This window comes from Diorhabda carinulata, chromosome 2 (genome assembly GCF_026250575.1).
Source record: "Diorhabda carinulata isolate Delta chromosome 2, icDioCari1.1, whole genome shotgun sequence".
Classification (NCBI taxonomy): domain Eukaryota; kingdom Metazoa; phylum Arthropoda; class Insecta; order Coleoptera; family Chrysomelidae; genus Diorhabda; species Diorhabda carinulata.
Genome location: NC_079461.1, coordinates 24,019,411 through 24,039,391, shown reverse-complemented (window position 1 = coordinate 24,039,391; position 19,981 = coordinate 24,019,411). Strand labels below are relative to the sequence as shown.

The window sequence follows — 19,981 nt, the reverse complement described above, 5'->3', positions numbered from 1 at the left end:
CAAAAATCGGTATTAATAATTTTATTATGTGTAAAAAGTGAATTTTCCTTGACAATATTCGAACCTGGGATCTGTAGTTTGGCACCCCGGAGCATTAATACTGAGCTATTAACGACATTGAATATGTTTGTCGTATATGTCGGTTTTTAACGTACAAAGGGTTTTGAAACAATTCATAAATAAGTATATGACTAATTATTAAGAGAACAATGTATGTTATAGAGTAGAATGATTAATTACTCATTTGTTTGTGTGAAATAAAATGAAATACATAAATAATTGTCGTAATGTTGAAAAATTTTTATTTGTAAATAATACCAGACATAAAAATGATTTGGCTCATGTAGGGTTCGAACCTACGACCTCCACGTTAATACAATTAGTGTGGTGCTCTAACCAACTGAGCTAACGAGCCTATGTTAAAATGAAGTCTACAATCTTAGAATAACTGTCTTTATTACAAATGAATACTTTCCCGACTAGAAGTTAGAAGATGTCGGATAAGGAGTAGCAAATATATACGTATTTCTCTTCTCCTCAAATTTGTTAAAGTGTAAAGTTCTATTTTTAAATATTTTATTTGGAATACTATTAGAAATCGCACAGTCCATTGTCAGACACGATTCCAATTCCTGACAGGCACTTTTTTTTAGTAATAGTGCAATAATAAATAAAGCTCCTTTACATTTCATAGGTAAGTTAATAAGAAATTACTCGATTATTCGAGTTTAAATTCAAAGCCTGGCAAAGTTACCGAATAGTACGTAACGAGATTTTCAATTTTTTATATGTATTCCAAATTTATGCTTAACTTGTGTTATAATCACAAGAATTTCTGTGATAATATTTGTAGTAGTAGTATTAGATTGAGAGAATTTTGGTTTTCTCAAGTTAAGGTAAGTATATTTGACATATATTTTCAATATTAATAATGCATATATACTATAAATATAAAATTATAAATATTTATATCTAATCCCACATGTTTTTCGAGCCTTATCTTTGGACAGAATCAAATGCTACCCTCCGATATTGGTGTCCTAGGTATGCAGCGGCGTCAAAGAGACCAAGAGATTTTAGATATTTGTTTGTTTTCCAGAAAACGCTTCAAGAATATGTGGATTGAGGTTACAGGACGAGTTGATTGGGCTCCACCTAAAGGTGCGTTCACTTAAGTCTTGTTTTTATAAATATTTCTAAAGGTTCCTCCGTTCATCCATTATCCAACGAATGAATAAAAGTAAAAATAATACTAATAATTCAGATGATTGTTGTGAGTGCTTTGCCCGATTTTACCAATTTGTCTGAAATAAGATTATTGTTATTATTAAATTAGATTTTCGTTTTTTATTTTTTCAAAGCAGTCCCTTGAAAATTGCGTAGCTGTTCTTTGGTAGACAAAGTTGTTGAGACTATTTTTTTTTTGTTTTATTGTGATAAAATATACAATAGAGTGAATATTTCATGAAAGTAATTATACTGGGGAATAATTTTTTAATTCATAGCAGTGACAATTTCCTGGAAATTGTGACTCACCAAGTTTTCCCCTTTCCCTTTTTATAATACATTTACTATAATACAATTATTCTAAATCACTAGCATTACATTCCTCCTCGTTAGAATCACTGTCGTTTACATAAATTACTTGTACATTTTGCATGTATTGGTTTTCAACTCAATTCTAATGTTTGCGCCAATGTTTGAACCATTGTCAGTTCCCCAACGGAGAACGAATTTTTAGGTCAAGTGTTATTAGTTCTTATAGTCTAATAAGAACTGGTCGCCACTTCGACTAAGGTACATTTTCTAGGGTGAAACTTTTTCTATTTGTTATTTAATATTTTTAAAGTAAAAAAATCAATGTCTGGCAGGGTTAGCGCGGTTGCAACAATATCCACTGTTTTTTGCATGTAACAAATTTTTTATTTGAAAAAATGTATATTTTTTAGACAATTTTGAGTATCAAAAAATTGCTAGATGATTTGCTCGGTTGCAAGTAAAATGGATCTAAAGTTGCTAAAACGGCTGTTACGATCTTCCAAATCTAATTCCTAAAGAAAATATCTTGTAAACTATTTTGTACAGTTAGGCATTTATAATAAAATATCATGATACAGGTAATTTCATATATATTTTTCACCAATTACAAAAGCTTAATTGTTTAATTACATTACTTAAGAAAAATTTTTTTCCAATAATTAATCATTCGTCTCCCTCTTCATCAGAAATAATCTCGTCCCTCGAAAATACATCGTCGTCCTTTACATTTTCTTCGCTCTCTAGAAAAGAAATTATTATAAATACGTGATATTATACATAAATGTTCATACACTTAATTCAATTAATGTTAAAAATTCCTCACTCGAAGGAGTATTGTCTAATTTCTAATTCATTGGATTTTAACAAAACGTCTTTCTCTATTAGCCATCTATAATCGTCTGGTTTCAGTGTTGTAGGACATTTCAGATGGGCATTGCGCCATAGAGAAAATTATTACGCACAACTGATCACAATAATGTAGCTGAGATATGAAAAAAATATACAGTTGAGTCGAAAACTGTCTCTAAAAACACTCAAATATGGAAAGAAACAGATATTGAACAATGAAGTAATTCAAAAATAGTATAAAAATGCAATTTTTCATGTATTTCGTTGGTAAATTAGACGAAACTATGTAAGTCAACTTGCTCCGAAATAAGCAAATTTGTCTTAAAATGTTCTACTCCCCTACCCAAGAATGTATTACCTGTGTGTCAACATTATATTCAGGTAAAAATTCTTTAGCTGGAGGGTCGACAGGGTCGGTAGACTTTTGTGATGAAAATTCTATACTACCCGTCTTAGCAGCTTTCGATCCATTTTACAGATACTTGCAATCGAGCAAATCATTTGGCAATCCTTTATACTTAAAATTCTCTAATTAAAAATATATTCGACAGCCAGATTTGTGATGATTTTTTTTAAGAAAAAATTTGCAATATGCAAAAAACAGTAGATATTGTTGCAACTGCACTAATCCTACCAGAAGTTGATTTTTCTACTTTAAAAATATTAAATAACATATAGAAAAAGTTTCAGCCTTGTCAAAGTACCTTAGTCGAAGTGGCGACCAGTTCTCCGACTATTATCTGTCTTTCTAGTTGGGATTATATTAATTCGATTGGATTTAAAACACAGTAGTACAGAGGTAACTAAAGAAAAATTAAACTGGCTAGTAGAAAAAATATTGTATGCAATTCGTGTGTAAAGGTCTTTTTTCGATTAATATTTTTGTGGACAATATTCATATTCGTCGGAAAAAGGCTTCTTTATACACTTGTTACATAAATAACTATTTCTGCCTTCAAATGAAAACTTAAATTTCAATTATTTTGAGAACGCAAAAAAAATGAATATGAAAAATATATATTTTATATGAAAAATTATTCATGTTATTAATAAATTTTTCTGACATTTGAAAAAATACCAAATTGATATTTAATACAATATTTTGATTTAATTCTAATAACAAATTGCGAAATTATTGGGATTAAGTAATTTTTAAAAACTTCATAAGTATATGATTAATTTCAGTAATGAAATTAAAAGTGAATATCATTCGATAAATACCATAATTGATCTTTTAAACAATTAATATCTTATTCGTAGACTGGAAAATAGATAAAAAATTGAACCATTATATATTTTATAAAAAAATTCTTTATAAAAATTAATCTGAATGTTTTTTCACAAGAGACTGTTTTCATAAAAATTACACTAGTTTACACAAATTTTATGCCTCACTTATTTAATTTTAAAAATGTTTGTTTATTCTCATTATAGTTAACTAGAAAGTGGTTTCTTAGGCCTCCATTTAAAAATATTATAAAACTTGATTAAATTAGTATAAACAAAAACAAAATTATTGAATATGACTGGTTTAAGCCTTTACAGTTTTTGGGTTATTTTATCTTATTGTAAAATAACAATAATCCCCTAAAGTATTTTCATTCTTTAATAGATACCTGATGACGTTCTTCATATTGTATAAACCGTCATTTTCTATTTAACTTAGAACAAAATAGAAGATAACCTGGTAGAATTAATAGAAAATGAATCATTTTATATGGTTATTTCCAAGAAATTGACTGTGATTTTGAATATTAAAAGCGAAAATATGACAAACAATGAGACTCTAATTTAAAGGAGATAGATTATGCAACTACGCCTCTGTGTAACATCACATTATCTTTAATTAACAATCAAAAACTGAACTTTTAATCTATTAATTCTACAGTATTATTCAACCAACGCAGGTGCGACATGCTCTCGATATTAATAGTAACAGCTGTTACTGTGGTAATCATTTATTTTTTGCGGTATAGAAAACCGGCTAATTATCCTCCTGGTAAGTAGAAGAAAATCAATTTAGTATGATAACGAGAAATATGGTAGATTCGTTTGTTTATATTGAATTTTTACTTATTTATTATATAACAACCCTAATCTACCTTGTAACACTATGGGCTATGACATTTTATAAATATGTACTTGAAACCAACAAACCTTTACCGCTGAAATTTACATTCTATTAGAGTAAAAAGGCTGCGAGCGTTGTATAGTAGGCGAATGTTGTAGATAAAATGAGTGTTGTACTCTATATTTTGGCTTAATGAACCCGTGTAGTTGAATGTCCGTGTACCTATGATTGTATTTTTGACAAAACTGACAGGATTTCCACTGCAACGGCAGTTTCCTGATGATGAAAATGGCACGTTTTAATGACCCATTAAACGGTGACATCAAAAGTTCCTTCCCCAAAATACAAAATTCAAAAGTTTGTCTCTGCCATCAGCTCTTCGTTAGTCTAACACCGCCATTTTTTTAAGTTTTGAGAACAAAAAGTAATCGGAGATAGCCAAGAAAGATCTAGTGGATGAGGTATGGAATTTTCAAACACTACAGTGATGAACTTATTAGCATACAGAAGATTTGTACTCTTTTGGTAGCACGTTCTTTGGGTCCATTTTTTCGATTGTATTTTTATTTTTATGAAAAGTCGACGGAAAAATCACTTGGATTACAATTTAAGATTTCGAATTTTTAATGCGAGCGACCTTTTTCATGTGCAAAATTTTGCATATTTTTTCAGTTGAAATATGCACCTCATTAGATCTCCACATATTCCACCATCCAACTATTTTAAAACAAAATCGAAAGAATTGCGTTATCAATGTTAAATATGGGTAAATTCAATTTTAAGAATAATCATATTTTTCAACAGTTTGTTTTTAGAAACGAACCTTGAAACTAATAACAATTATTACATTTTTCTAATTTTCCTACCCAAAACGAACTAAAAAAATATGTGTTTCTATAAGTATCAACTTTGAAAATTAAAATTCTTGATAAAACAACACCAGCTTGAAACATTTACATTTGTCAATCAGACTGAGTTTATACAGCTATAAAGTTTTTGTTAAAATTATAACATATGGATTTTGTTTAATCTGTTAGATTCCATTTTATCTTGTCTATACTTTGTTTGAAATGTTTTCACAATCGGTTTTGAAGGAATTTGCAAAATATGTTACTCAAGTTCAATTGAACAACAATGTTGTTTAATCGTAAAATCAACTTTTATTCAGGCAAACATCTGAATGTTTGTAATTCATTATGATATATAAAAAGTTTTTTTTATTCCTCTATTTTGACAAGAGTTGCTGATAGAATTGATATAATTTCATTATCAGTAACAATTCAAAGCCAAACAGAAAAAATTCACTACCTTCAAGACACAATTTTGTAGATTGATTCACGTAAGTATACATGCAAAAGTTTGTATAATTTGTAGTTTAGTACGTGAAATTTATCCTTGACCTTCAAATTTCTCAAGTGGGAATTATTATATGGGTAGTGTTTTATATACTTCCCACAGATAAAATAATATAAAGATGAAATTAGAATGGTTTTTCAGGTCCTGTGTGGTACCCTATCGTAGGAACAACTCCGTTATTGAAAAAATTGTCAAGAGCTCTCGGTGGTCAACACTTGGGGTTATTAAAATTAGCTGAGATATACAATACAAAAGTGCTCGGATTAAAACTAGGAGAAGAAAATGTCGTTGCTGTTTTCTCATATCCAATTGTAAAAAAGGTTCTAACAGAAGAAGAGTATGAAGGCAGACCAGATAATTTTTTTCTCAGATTAAGATGTATGGGAATTCGAAGAGGTATGTTATTAGAAAATTTGTGAAAGCCATGGTATATAGAAATTTTGAAAGATAAATGAGTATCAGCAAAAATTAGGAGTGAAGACTATCAAATGGAATAATAATAATAAATAAATAATTTTCGCAAGTTGTTGACATTTTCAATAACGAATCGTGATATTAAATTCTTTAACTCGGGATACCTTGATTCATCTACAATTGTTACATTCATACTATACCCTTTCTTTACTTCAGAGCCACACTGCAAAGTTTTTGAACTGTTATTCATCATTTGCTGCTGAAAACTTTTTCAATTTTTCTCCCATATGACATACTGCTCCTCTACTACATACTACGTACATACTACATACTACCTCTACCGTTTATATTTGGAAATAACAAAAAAATTGAATAAAACAACAGGCGTGCGTTCATAATCTATAGGTGAGGTCAGGCTTATACTCTGATAGAGACTGAGAGAGAAACCGATTTATAGGATTAGAGCGCTCTCTACCAATTTGTACATCTACACTGTTAATGATGATATTGAGATTACGATGATAATAATAAAATTATAGAGTGGTAGCTAATCTTAACTAACCCGCAGAATACCGGTGCATTAACCTATATACAAGTTAAAAGTGCGAGTTGCTCATGTCAGAGTCGTAGTTTCTCCGGTCACGAGTGTAGATCATGAAATGATACGTTTGTGAAGGCTTTGGTGTAGAGTGTAAGAATGGTGGCTAAGGTGAAGAGGACTCTGTCTATTTATTAAAAGTGTCCGAAGACGAGTTTCCTGGAACTTTTGTTAACTTTCTCCGAATGAGTGAAGGAAGTTTCTATGAAGTCATATAGCAAGATCGTATTCCACATATCCTGAGACAACATCTCGATACAACTCCTCCCATATTTTTTTTTAAACTAATGTCTGAATATTCCTTCAATGACTTGAGATATAGCGCGGGTCTCTTCTCAATGAAGTACTCGACATCATCTATGAAGACAAGTCCCGCCATTTTAAGAACACCAAAATAACTTTAGGTAAATCTAAAAGCGTTTGGTTGTGTGTATAGGCAATCAAATACAATGCTATGGATATGGACTCGACGAGCGATAGTTGTACAATTTTTTAATAAAAGGGCAGTCGATTTAATTTTATCATTTTTTTGTCGCACAACTATCGTGATGGCAGTCTTCGCACTCTCATTTGATTCTATGGATTTTTGACAGACAGCTAACTTAATGTACGATTAAAAGTTGTATGTATGCGCTTAGTCATAAACTAATTACACTAGTTTTTCACAATTTCCCTATTATCAAGTCATCATAAATATTTAACAAACGCGTGTCTCTCGACACGATCCCTTTTTGTACTGAAATATGTCTCTGTTGGATTCGGGATTCTACTGTAGACTGTAAAACGTTCGGACCTTCTGTCACCTTCTAACGTGAATCTATACTTGATAGATTACAACAGTTGCTTTTCAACTGCAAAACTTGAGCATCCAATCGAGCAACCCATCCTAGTACGCATTATATTTGAAATCTGTGCGTCAAGCACAGTTGTCTCCAAATACCAGATAAATGTTTGGGCTTCGAGAGCTTTAATTTTGTTCTTTAAACTTAAACAGTAGAGTTAAGGTAACGTAAGTATTTAGTTCGATCTATTGAGATTTACATACGTGTTTTTAAAATGGAATCACATCTGGGCTACTCAAATGATATTCTCTCAAATTATTGGATGCAGAAACAAATTCGGAATACGCATCATTAGCATCATTACTCAAGAGAAAACAAGAAGGTCATCTATAGAAAAAACTAAAGTCACATAGAATTAGTTGGATAATATTCGTATTTTGTATATAATTATCGAGTATGTTGTATTTCCAACACTTCAAACAAATAGTTTACGATGATGTTTCAAAATTTGTCACAAAATGAAATTAAGTTTGATGCAATTTACTCCTGGGTACCAAGCGTCGTTCCCATGGGTTTCGTATACAAAGTGCTGGAGAAAAATTAATTTTTCCTCATTTTTTACATCTCAAAAATATATAGCAGTCATCAATTAAATTATTTGTAGTTGTATTAGAATTTACAGAATAGAGCTTAAAATTTTACTTATTATTTATGTCGTTTTATATTTTATTTTACTGGAGTATTTGGATAATGGAATATGCCATTTATGACTTATATTAATATCATATTTATTGTTATAATTCTATAGTTGTTGGGAAAGTCCTTGTAGGTATCATAAGGAGAAATGTTTTATGTTTTGATGCCTCGTGTCTGTTTTGTTTCTTAATTGAATATAGTATCTGTTTATCTTGAACTTCTTGAAGTTCAAATATCTTGAGGACCATTTTGGTTTCGTATACTATACTGTTCTTATGTTATTGTTAATTTTTCGCCGTTTCGAGATAATTAAGGGCCTTCCATAAATAAAACACAATCTGTATATATAAATATAAACATAAAACTGACTGTGAGTTTTATTTATGGAATGTCCTTATTATCTCGGAAACGGCTTATACGACCAAAATCCCATAACAAGATCTACTGTCAGTTAATATTTTCAATTACATTCTAAAAACTTTAAAAACATTATTAGAAATTTTCAGACAATAACAATATCCCAAACGACAATATTAGTGATGGTGCCCCAAACAATATAATAGGAAAATTGCACATTATTTATTAGTAATTCGAAACTTGCATTTAATGATCAAGCACAATTTGATAATGATAAGCAATTTACACACGTGGGCTCAATGATCTCCTTCATTAACATATATATGTTCAATGCCACACATGCATACCTACATTATTTAATAATCATATAATATGAACTTTGATATCGAGTCGTACGCTAGTTATTTTTATAAATATTGATTTGTCTCCCACTACTGTTCTCTTTAGTTTATTTGTCCTCTATTATGTTTCTCTCGGATACTTGATACAATACTTATTGCTAATTTCAATTATTATCTGCCCTTCAAATATTTTTTTCTATGCATAGCTTAATATTTTATTCATATAAAACTATATACTACATGTGATTTTATGTCCATTTAACCAAATTTATCTTTATCGAAAAGCGATCTAGTGCACTTGAAAGATGATGTTGAGACCGTTCTTCAAGCATATCTAAAAAACAGTACACACATACTTAGTATACGAGGGTGGTTCGATAGCCTTTAAACAGAAACCGAAATTTTCGGAAAATAGTGATTTATTATAGTTTTTTTTTGGGTTTGACCCAGACTTCTTTAAACCATTTGATATATATATTTTTTCAAGATCTGCAAAGTTGGCCACCGTAATAGAGTTGACGTCCTTATTCGGACCAAATGTAGAGAATACAGTAAATGGTTCAGAACTTCGTAGCTCAATTTGGTCTTCTCAACTCCATGTGGTCATCTTGTGAATATCAGAAAACTGTGCCCATAACCTTCCTAGCAGAAATGATAGTGTTCGCTTTCTTTTGAGCACGTTTACCGAGTGACATTGATAGCTTCGACTATTCTTTAATATATTCTATGTATAACGTAGAAACTATCAGGTTTCTCACGACCATACACAGCATCCAAATGCTCTTTGATTACGTTGCAGTAGTACAACTGGCGTCATCCGGCGGTGAGCCTACATACTTACCGAAATGTCTCCGTAGCGTATGAAATATGAAATTATTTTCTTCACATCCCCGTCGATAGCACATACTTTTACCCTCGTTGGTAGAGAGGAAAGCTTCACATTTATTCTCTACATGAATGACGTGGAATGTCTCAATCATATTATTACTTGGAACTCGACGCTACTATTTCTGCCGCTAGGAAAAGTTGCTCAAATTAGTTGCTGTCAATCTCCAAATAAAACAAAATTTAAGAGATCCTTCCGTTATTTCCGTCAAGCGAAATGATATATAATATCATAATTATCAGTACGGAAAATTGTTTTTTCCGATAACATGAAAATATATCAATAATTAAGTTTATTTAAACTTTCAGGAGTGACAATAGTTGATGGTCCTCTATGGAAAAACCAGAGAAAATTCCTCGTAACTCATCTTCGTAATGTGGGATATGGAAAAAAATCAATGGAAAATTTAATACGCTATGAAGTCGCAGACCTTCTATCCATTTTAAGAGAAAATGAAGACAAAAAAATTCGGATAGGTTCACTTTTATCCGTATCTGTACTAAATGTTTTATGGGCACTTGTAACTGGCTGTAGATTGGATAGAGGGGATGGTCGTTTAAAAAGGTAGTTAATTTATACATAGTGAATGTAAGAAAATAAAATGAATTAATATTCAAAAAGAATATAAACTTATGCGAATAATCAATTTGGAGACGATCCACTTAGTAATCCAAAAGTATTTAGTAAAAGTTTTTCCTAGTTATTCAGACCAACTGAACAGGTCGCCAAGAAGTATACAGAGTGCACTGTTATCATAAAATAAGTAATGATACTATAATGCTTTATTATCAAAAAACGCAGCTTCGACAAAGTTTTGAATTAACTACAAAAAATGTTGTGTTATAGGTTATTGGACTTACTTGACCAAAGAAGTCGAGCATTTGATATGTCTGGTGGAACACTTAATCAGTTTCCATGGTTAAGATTTTTGGCACCAGATAAAACGGGGTACAGCTTAATTAAAAACATAAATTCTGAACTGAAAAATTTACTACTTGAAACAATTAAAGAACATTTCTCTACATGGGTCGAAGGACAGGACAATGACCTCATCTATTCTTTTATTAAAGAAATGAACAGTAATAAAGGACCAAATTCAACCTTTACAGGTATGTTTCCAATTTGTGGTGAAGTTGTCCAATGTTTTTATTGATTATGAAGTGTCCAGCTACTGAACAGATTCTTGTGGAAAGGATGGCTGTTCCTATGGAATGGACACTAAATGATTTTTTCTAATAATTACAGAAAAAATATAACTATCCAACTTCTTCAAAAGAGTTATGAGCCCATTTCGTTCACAGTAGAGTCACTTTTCTGTACTGTGCTGAAATTTACTTTAACAGGTTGTATACATAAAATTTTGTTTTTCATCTTTTCTATCACATAAATCAACTTTAGTATTTTGTAGTATATATCTTCATAAAATCCTTCCAGATAAACCAGTGCTGGAGAGATGTATAGGTGTGAAAATCATAATCATTTGTAGCAGCTTTCATATTTTTTGAAAGTGTCATTAAAAAGAATTTTTTTTTCTTTTTTGTCTATTAACTTGGATCAATTTCAGCGGCATTGCTTTTAAATAGAGTCTAAAAGTTTCAGGTGAATATAAGTTTATTCCAGCTGAACATTGTTTGTTATTACTTTACTTAAGGTGTCCAAAATTTCAGAACAGCAGAGTCTTGAAAGGTCAAAGCTGGTAGAGGAAATAGCTCCAAATAGGTGCTGTCAAATTTGGTGGTTTGCTTACAGTAGTAACTAGAAGGCATATATTCAGGGTTCAAATAAACAGACAAAGTTTATTGAGATACTATATCTGATCATAGAACATCAGTAAAATTTTTGCACATTATGTCTTGTTCTTGGATGAAGAGAGAAAGTTGTTTGCAATAAATCAAATATTGTTTGGGAGCCTTTGTTACTAGAACTTGTGGTGAGTCATGCAACCAGTTTCATCGAGATTATGAATCATATTGATTGAAAAGTTATATTTCTACCGACTTTTTAATTTGGAAGAAGTGCTCTCGTTTTTCTGCTTAGTGACGTATTTTCTGTAACGCCATGATACATTTTCGTTGTTATTTAGTGTAAAAACTTAATATTTGTTCTTGTTCTACCAAGAAACTTTCACTGTTTCTAAGATTACACTTTTTCATTTTTCACAATATCAAAAATTGCTTAGTTGGTTGTTTTGTTCGCTTCAACATAATTACACCAGTCTAAAAAAAGACAAGGGATTTATAGTATATTCTTTCATTACCTTTTTTTATAATATTTTCTATTTCCGTGAACCTCCAGTTCCCATGAATTGGAGGTCCAATCCAATGTTATCTTCGGTGTCCATTTTATGGTTTAAATTATCAATATGACTCATTTAACTTAGAACAAGTAAATGAACGGGAAATGATAAAAATCTATTAATTATTTTTACTATAATGTTTTAATACGTAGTCACTCTAGATAAATACTTAAAATGATTTCGTTTACGCACCAATACTAACGCCAATACTTCTCATAAAGTTAACCAACATATAATAAGCACGAAAATTTAAAATTTAAAACAGTTTCTACAAGAAGTTTTGAATTTCATTTCTTTTTTCACTCACTGTTTCATACTAACAAGCTATTTTTCTGCTGGAATGCAGGAAAGTGTAAGAAACCGCCAACTTCAATAACCTATTAATTAAGCTGTTTATGAGAATTGATAGTAGACAGCCATTTTAAGCAAATAAATAAACAAAGCAATAAACCACAAACAAATTAAACAACTCGTAAGCTGATAGCATTCATCCACTGATGTACCATCTTATAAAGGATTATATCATGTAATTACCATCTAATTAACTCGATCAGTTACCGAACAATACTCGTAAACATGATCCCGGTTAGTTTCCGAACATTAATATCATTATCGGGTTAATCCAATCATAGTTTCCCAAACGTCTTTATGTAACCAAACGTATCTAAACAGCATGTGTACTCCTGGCTGTAAATTGAGATCTGGTGAATAGTTACACTGTATCAATAATAATTTGATCACAAAATTCTCTTCATTCGAAATTATTAAATTACTTGTGTTTTCTATTTTAGAATCATTCTCAATTGTTTATCATCCTTCCATAAAAACTTTCTGCTCTGCTAAGTACACTCTTCAAACATGTCCATATATTTGTTAGGAGATTCAGAATTAAGTTCTAGAAAATATTTTTTTCATTTCGTTTATTGAAAATCTGAGCGTCTTATATTCATATCATATAATAATTATCTGTTTATCACCAATTTAACAAATATTATTGTTATATTCATAGCTTTAGCTAAGTTTCGAAAGAATCTTATTCTATTTTTCAGAAGATCAGTTGATAATGCTTTGTTTGGACTTATTTATTGGAGGCTCTCAAACTACAAGTAACACGTTGGACTTCTGTTTTTTGTTGATGGTTTTACGAACAGATATTCAAGAAAAAGTGAGAAGCTGTTTAAACCAAGCATTTTCAGGACAAGAAAATATTAACTATTGTGATAGATACAAGTAAGTGGAATAATAAAGAAAGACGATAGATGCTTTTTACGTTACTGTTTAAGCATATATGGTTGAATGTTATTTTTCTAATTTTTAACGGCATTGTGAAAACACCCAGTATAAATTCTGTATTTATCGCATTTATAGTAGACTTGGTTGACAAGGTTGATTGCGAGTCGACTGTAAATTCAATCTAAATCCAAGTAACCGAGTACTGGGTTCAAATCTAGATAGGTGATTATTTCATCACCCTGTCCGATAGTCAAGCAGACAAAACTAGTTTTGGAATGCCTGGACAAGTTAAATGAGCTAGGCAAGAAAAATCAAGTTACCTCTCATTGAATTACAGGACAGACTGGAGTGGAAGGAGTGGAGTGGAAGGTCCTCACCACTTATAGGGAAACAATATAGGAGTATTACATATATGGTAGCACTGACAATCGCAAATAGGGTTGCATATCCTTTGGTATGTGACAATTTCCGCTATTATGATGATGAAATATGTCGAAAGGAATACATAAAGTTCTTGGCTCCCAAAGTTTCTATTAATATAAACAAAAAAATATTTTCTATAAGAAAAGAATAGAAAGAAGAAATAGAGTTATTTTGTAACACAATGATGCTGTGATGCAAGAGGGAAAAAATATTCTAAATGTTTTTAATAATACCATGAAAATGTAACGCTTTTGTGTTTAAAATTGAGACTATGATACAAGCGGGAAAATTCAAGAATGAATGAGTGAAATGAATGACCTCCAAAGTAGCTTTACTACACTGTCTCGTTTTTTTGTCTATTTTCCAAAAAACTAGAATGTCTATCGCGAAGGCGTGTAAACGAACAATAAAGGTGAGCCGCACTACTCTTAGGTAGAGTGAAAGTGACACGGTCAAGAGTTAATCATATTTTTTTCGCTATATTATTATATCGATATTTACACAGGTGGATTGAAGATGAGTTTGTTTAATTGTTTACATTTCCTAAATTTTCGATAAAAATTTCCAATATTGTTGAGAAAGTAGAGAAAACCTATGGCTGTATATACGAATATAACAAAATTAATTATAATATCACTCCTAGAAATAAGCTGCTTTCTATTTACTAACGTTTTGCCAGTTCTTAAAAAATACACCAATAACAAAAATTTAAAAATAGGGTGTTTCTTTCTCTTGTTAATTAGAGGAAATTAAATCAAATCTGTTTGTAAGATTTCTATGACTACTAGGAAAATTAGTATTTTGTTGTTTATAGAGTACCTTACGTAGAAGCAGTATTACATGAAATACAAAGGCTCTGGAATGTTACTCCTATTATTGGACCAAGAAGAGTTCTAGAAGATACAGTATTAGAAAGTTATTCTATACCCAAAGTAAGCATATATACTGTAATATCATACTTCGGTGTTGAATTTATGAAGATTATGAAGAAGTTATTTTTTTTCTAAATGAGTTCACCAATTTAGGGTAAGAGCGTAACTATTGGAGTGATATTACGACTAAAAGGTCTTAACTATCAATAAATCTTTTTATGAAGTATATAAAGTAAACATTTATAATTACGAATTATTAAGGTTGTTTCAAAAAAAATTCAAAATACGTGAAAATTTTTTTTATATTGTCAGATTCGTAATCTCACCATAATGTGCGGCTAAGATGACTTTTGTCTGTGGGTAAGATGACGAATATTCAAAGTTAAATAGAAATATTGCAGATACCCAAATGCCATTTATTCAACAAGATTTAAATATCAATGTTGTCAAAGATGTATTTAGCAAAAAATAATTATTCAGTAGATGATACAAGAAATAAAAAGTCGTAAATATTAACAAAACTTAGCTTTTGCTTCTTTCACGTCTAGTCCAGTGTATGCAGCATGAGCCCATTCTCCACATTTGGCACACATATACCAACGTTCATTATTTTTTCCTGCGTCGTCACATATAATGTAATTCCTTTCATCATCCGAGCGGATTATATCCAGTTTATCTTCAGTTTATATTGTCTGAACTTCACAAGATTATTTAGAAGATTAGCTAAACACCTTTCACTTAATGGTTTCACTGACTGGCGGTTTATTTTCTTTAGTTTAACACTTCTGGCTTTTTCCTCTTTTGCTGATTGTGTTAATTTCTTTTGTCGCTCTTTTATCATTTTCTCTTTTTGTATGACTTTCAAAGCTATTATAACTGGTGTGCTGGAAATCATTAAAGGAGGCAGTTTTTTTCTTTGATTTCTATTTTGAACTTCAGCTACAGGTAATGAATGAAGTCCTGTTCCGGTGTTATTACGAGTAGAAGGAGGTGTTAATTGGTGTTTTTCGTTAGATTTTGATGTTGCTTTCGAGGTAGATGACTGAGCGTTATTTAGATTTGCACTTTCACATAAAACATTTTCAACAACTTGTAGAAATATAGTAGGATTAGGATTTTCTTGGGCTTCAAGAGGTTTGTCTGTAGTTTTGGCTGCAATAAAATCTAGGTCAGAGAAGATATCGGAATTGAAATGGCATCCAGAGTTACATGTACAGCATAGTTATTCATCAATAATAGAATGGGATTATCTTTGGAAGGCTTTACGTATTGAATAGAAGTTTTCTATGTTACTTATTAACAGTGACAAAACACTCCTAACGTCGACTGTATTCGTCGTCGTTATTTCAACAGCGAAAATGTTATTATACATCGCTGTTGTTTTTGTACAGAATAAGCCCATAAATCAAAAATAACATAAAATCAATTTTTTTCTAGGACACAACAGTTTTAATCAGTCTATATTCAGTACACCATGATAAAGACTATTGGATTGATCCTGAAATATTCCGACCCGAAAGATTTTTAGATTCCGAAGGGAAGCTCATTCATCACGAAAGATTCCTTCCATATGGTTTAGGTAAAATATATGTTTTTATTAAACTTCAACTTCAACTTATCTGTATCTCTTATCGATATTTCATCATTACAAATTAAATATTGTCGTGTCATAATCATACTTTCGTATTTAAAGCTACAAGAATAAAAATTGCAAGCGAATACCAAAAATATTCTAGTAACTCAAACTGAAGGAAGATTTTTTGACAGAGATAAGAGAAAGATAAAAATAAGACAGACCAGCAAGAAATAAACATCGACATTACATTGCTATAACCATTGACGAACTAAAAAATTCATTACAATACTCGAAAAACACCTGTGCAGGCACTAACAATATTCCTCTTATTTTTCTGAGAAATTTAAATAACCAAACAAAAGAACGTTTCTTGAAGATATACAATCTAATAATGACAAAAAACTCCCCAAAGCATGGATATCTTTCATAATTCCCATTCCCAAGCCATGTAAGCTGAAATCAGACCCAGAAACATATAGACCAATATCACTTACATGTAGCATGGGTAAAGTTTTTGAGAAATAATTAACAACAGACTTCTATGGAATCAGAAAAATTTATAATAGCCGAACAGTGGCTTCCGTAAAAATCGATCCATGTTAGATAATCTTATAAATCTCAAATGAAGCATCCATGAGGCTTTTACAATAAAACAATACTGCATCGGAATAATTTTTTGATATTCGTAAAGCGTACGATACAGTATGTAAATATTCAATAATTCAATAATTCAATGTAACTTCCTAGAGCATCTCCAGTATCAAGAGCGAGTGGATGGAGTATACTTTCAGTTGAAGACGCATGAAAATGGTATACCACAAGGGTCGAATCTCAGTACAAAATTATTTCTCATAACGATAAAGTCGATTATTGCAAACTGTAAATCACCAGTAAGATGCAGATTATACGCTGATAACTTAGTTATTTATTGCAGAGGAAAAAATATGACAACACATAAGAACATTGATTAAACAATAGAAAATTGGTCAAAAACAAGTGGGTTGCCATTCAATACATCGAATACAAGAGCGATATATTTCTCACGAAGAACTCAATTCCAGCCCAAAACTTTATATCTATATGGAGAAGAGTTAGAATATATGAAAGAAGTAAACTTCCTAGATATGATACTTGGTCAAAAATTAACATGGAACACACATTCTGACATTGGAAAAACAGGCCAATCTGTAATTAACCTGCTCAGGACACTAGCATTTAAAAAATGAGGTGCACGCTACTCAAGTTTACTACACATATACAAATCATTGATAAGATCTAAACTTGACTACGGAGCAATTGTCTACAACTCCCATCCAAAACTCATTTAAAGAAACTGGTGAGCTACCAGAGAAGACAATATCTGAACATCTCGTATGCGGTCTATGTATTATCAAATACAAGAAATCCTATATTCGTAACGTTGTATCTGAACGCTTTAAAAATAAATTTTCAACTAACTCAACTACTCCTCCTTTCTATATCAGAGTCAACACATATCCCTCCAGTATGAATCTGCAATTTCCAAATATCTATTATATATCATAAAAGCTACTTCAAGAAGACTCAAAGAAACTTATGAACTACCAGAAAGACGGCAAGGTATTTGGTTAAGTCTAATAAATCATAATCAAAAATTGTGACAGAGTAATTTGTGACATCAGTCAAGATAGTCTGGCAGATTTGTTAAGTAGTCCATCCTATGCTTTGAGGAAGAGTCCTTGGTATTTCAGGTAGTGCACTAAAGCTCGAAATATAATCAGAGCATACTGCTAGTACAAACTTGAAATGTGAAATTTATTCTTTTAATAATTGTTGTAGTTTATTAAATGCTGCGGTCTCATGTGTAACAATCGTTATTTGTCTTTATTAGGAAGCACATTTTTCACGAAAGTTTTTAAATGACAAAAAGTCCAAAAAAATATTTTCACATTTTTCCAATATTTAACAAACTAAAGGTGATATTGTTAATTACAACGAATAAAAAACTCCAAAACAAGTTCTAAGAGATTAAGATCAGGGCGATTCGGAAGAAGTCTCAAAGTATTGTGACAATTTTGATCTAAGAAGAGCAACATGATCATTTAACAGTATTACAGAACTGCATTTTATAATTACAAGACTATCGAAATAAGAATTCAAATCTAAAATAATAGTGTTAGTACAACATATTCCGTCGATTGGAAATTAGAATACTCACTGAAAAAGTTGACAGTAACTTAAACTGATCTGAACATTTATATCTATAGAGATCACATACTTCGTTATTTTTGCTGTTTAAAATGAATTACAAATTCAAGATGAAAATTTGAATGAATCGGTTCTTTTTTTATAAATTTTTGGCAAGAAATAAAGTAAATATTTCATTTTGGGATAAATAAAGCTTACCATAAATTGTAATATGATTGATACCTACAGAATAGAAAAAGTGGAACAAATTAAATATTTGAGAGTCACTCTCACAAATAAAGAAAACAAAGAAGGGGAAAAGAAAAAGAAAAAGGCTGTGAAGTGTCAGGATTGGTATCAAAAATGTTATACGAACAGATAAAATAAGAATGTACCAAACAACTCGACCGTCTGTTGTCCAGGAATGTGAAATTTGGACAATGAACAAAGGAAATGGTTGGAAGCGGTTAAAAGAGATTTGAAAATAGAGGAAGTAAGGAACTGACAAAATGACGCAAAAAACAGATATAATAGAATAAAAGACTGAAAGATCTGGCCTCGAGTCGGATATATCTGAAGAATAAAGCTAAGCATTATATTGTAGAAACTATCCGTTACTGATAATCTTCTGAGTACTAACACTTGTATGATTATTTATTTTCATATAAACATCGAATCCAATCCAATTTGATATCCTCATGACCTTATGGTGTCACTTATTTTCGAATTTTGTGCACAATTTAAATAGTTATTTACATATAATAATTATAATTATTTTGTAATTAAAATATACTAACTCATTGTTATCGATATATTCAGTTGATATAGACGTTGAAGAATTATTTTTTGTCAGTTTAGGAATTGTTATTTCAAGGAGTGAGAGACTACGCATGAAATAATGTTGCTTTAATTTTTATTTCAGGTAAAAGAAGATGCCTTGGGGACGTCTTAGCTAGAAGCTGTATATTCATATTTTTCTCAGAAATCATTAGAAATTTCTCTGTAACAAAATATCCAGGTAGTGAAACCCCGACAGAAATACCCTTGCCCGGGATAACTTTAAGTCCTCAAAAGTATATAGCTAAATTTACTCAACTCTATTCGTAGTTTTAGCATTATAGCTTTAACTTTAATGAATATAGTATTCACAATTATCTCATGACTTTTCACTTATTTATCCCAACCATTTATTCTTCGCATAAAAAATTATATTATCTATAAGATAGATTAATTTCATGGAATTAATTGAATGTTGTGATGACTTAAATTATTGTTGTTCAACAAATAGTTGGAGAAATATACGGACTTTACTGGAATAGCATTAATACTCTCGTAGCTAAATTATTTTGATTATTCGACCACATTCTTATGATAACTCATCTATGAAATTTCATTTGAAAAATTAATTTTCGAACGGATTTTTTGCAAAACGGAAACACTAAAATTAATCTGATAAAATAAAGTACCCCACCAAGCTATATAAGGTGTTTTTTGCATAGCACGTAATATGAGATAGCGCCTATTAT

At 30.7% G+C, this 19,981-nt stretch overlaps 1 protein-coding gene and 1 non-coding gene across 2 annotated transcripts; one reads left to right on the top strand and one right to left on the bottom strand.

Moving 5' to 3' along the window:
• Positions 1-335: 335 nt before the first annotated feature.
• Trnai-aau (transfer RNA isoleucine (anticodon AAU)) lies at positions 336-415 on the bottom strand. The gene is given in 2 exon segments: positions 336-371; positions 378-415. It is a non-coding gene; the product is annotated as a tRNA-Ile (tRNA).
• Positions 416-4,264: 3,849 nt separating this feature from the next.
• Positions 4,265-19,609, top strand: LOC130903755 (probable cytochrome P450 305a1). The gene is made up of 8 exons (XM_057816010.1): positions 4,265-4,387; positions 5,957-6,211; positions 10,198-10,453; positions 10,736-10,998; positions 13,235-13,415; positions 14,656-14,773; positions 16,151-16,292; positions 19,378-19,609. Exons 1-8 carry the CDS (start codon positions 4,303-4,305, stop codon positions 19,560-19,562), a joined length of 1,485 nt encoding a protein of 494 aa, XP_057671993.1. The 5' UTR covers positions 4,265-4,302; the 3' UTR covers positions 19,563-19,609.
• The last annotated feature ends 372 nt before the right edge of the window (positions 19,610-19,981 follow it).

Bases quoted from the DNA above. Each gene is read 5' to 3' on its own strand.
- LOC130903755 (XM_057816010.1), top strand. From the start codon at position 4,303: ATGCTCTCGATATTAATAGTAACAGCTGTTACTGTGGTAATCATTTAT. The intron at 4,388-5,956 runs GTAAGTAGAAGA...ATGGTTTTTCAG, and splicing joins ACCGGCTAATTATCCTCCTG to GTCCTGTGTGGTACCCTATC. The intron at 10,999-13,234 runs GTATGTTTCCAA...TCTATTTTTCAG, and splicing joins ACCAAATTCAACCTTTACAG to AAGATCAGTTGATAATGCTT.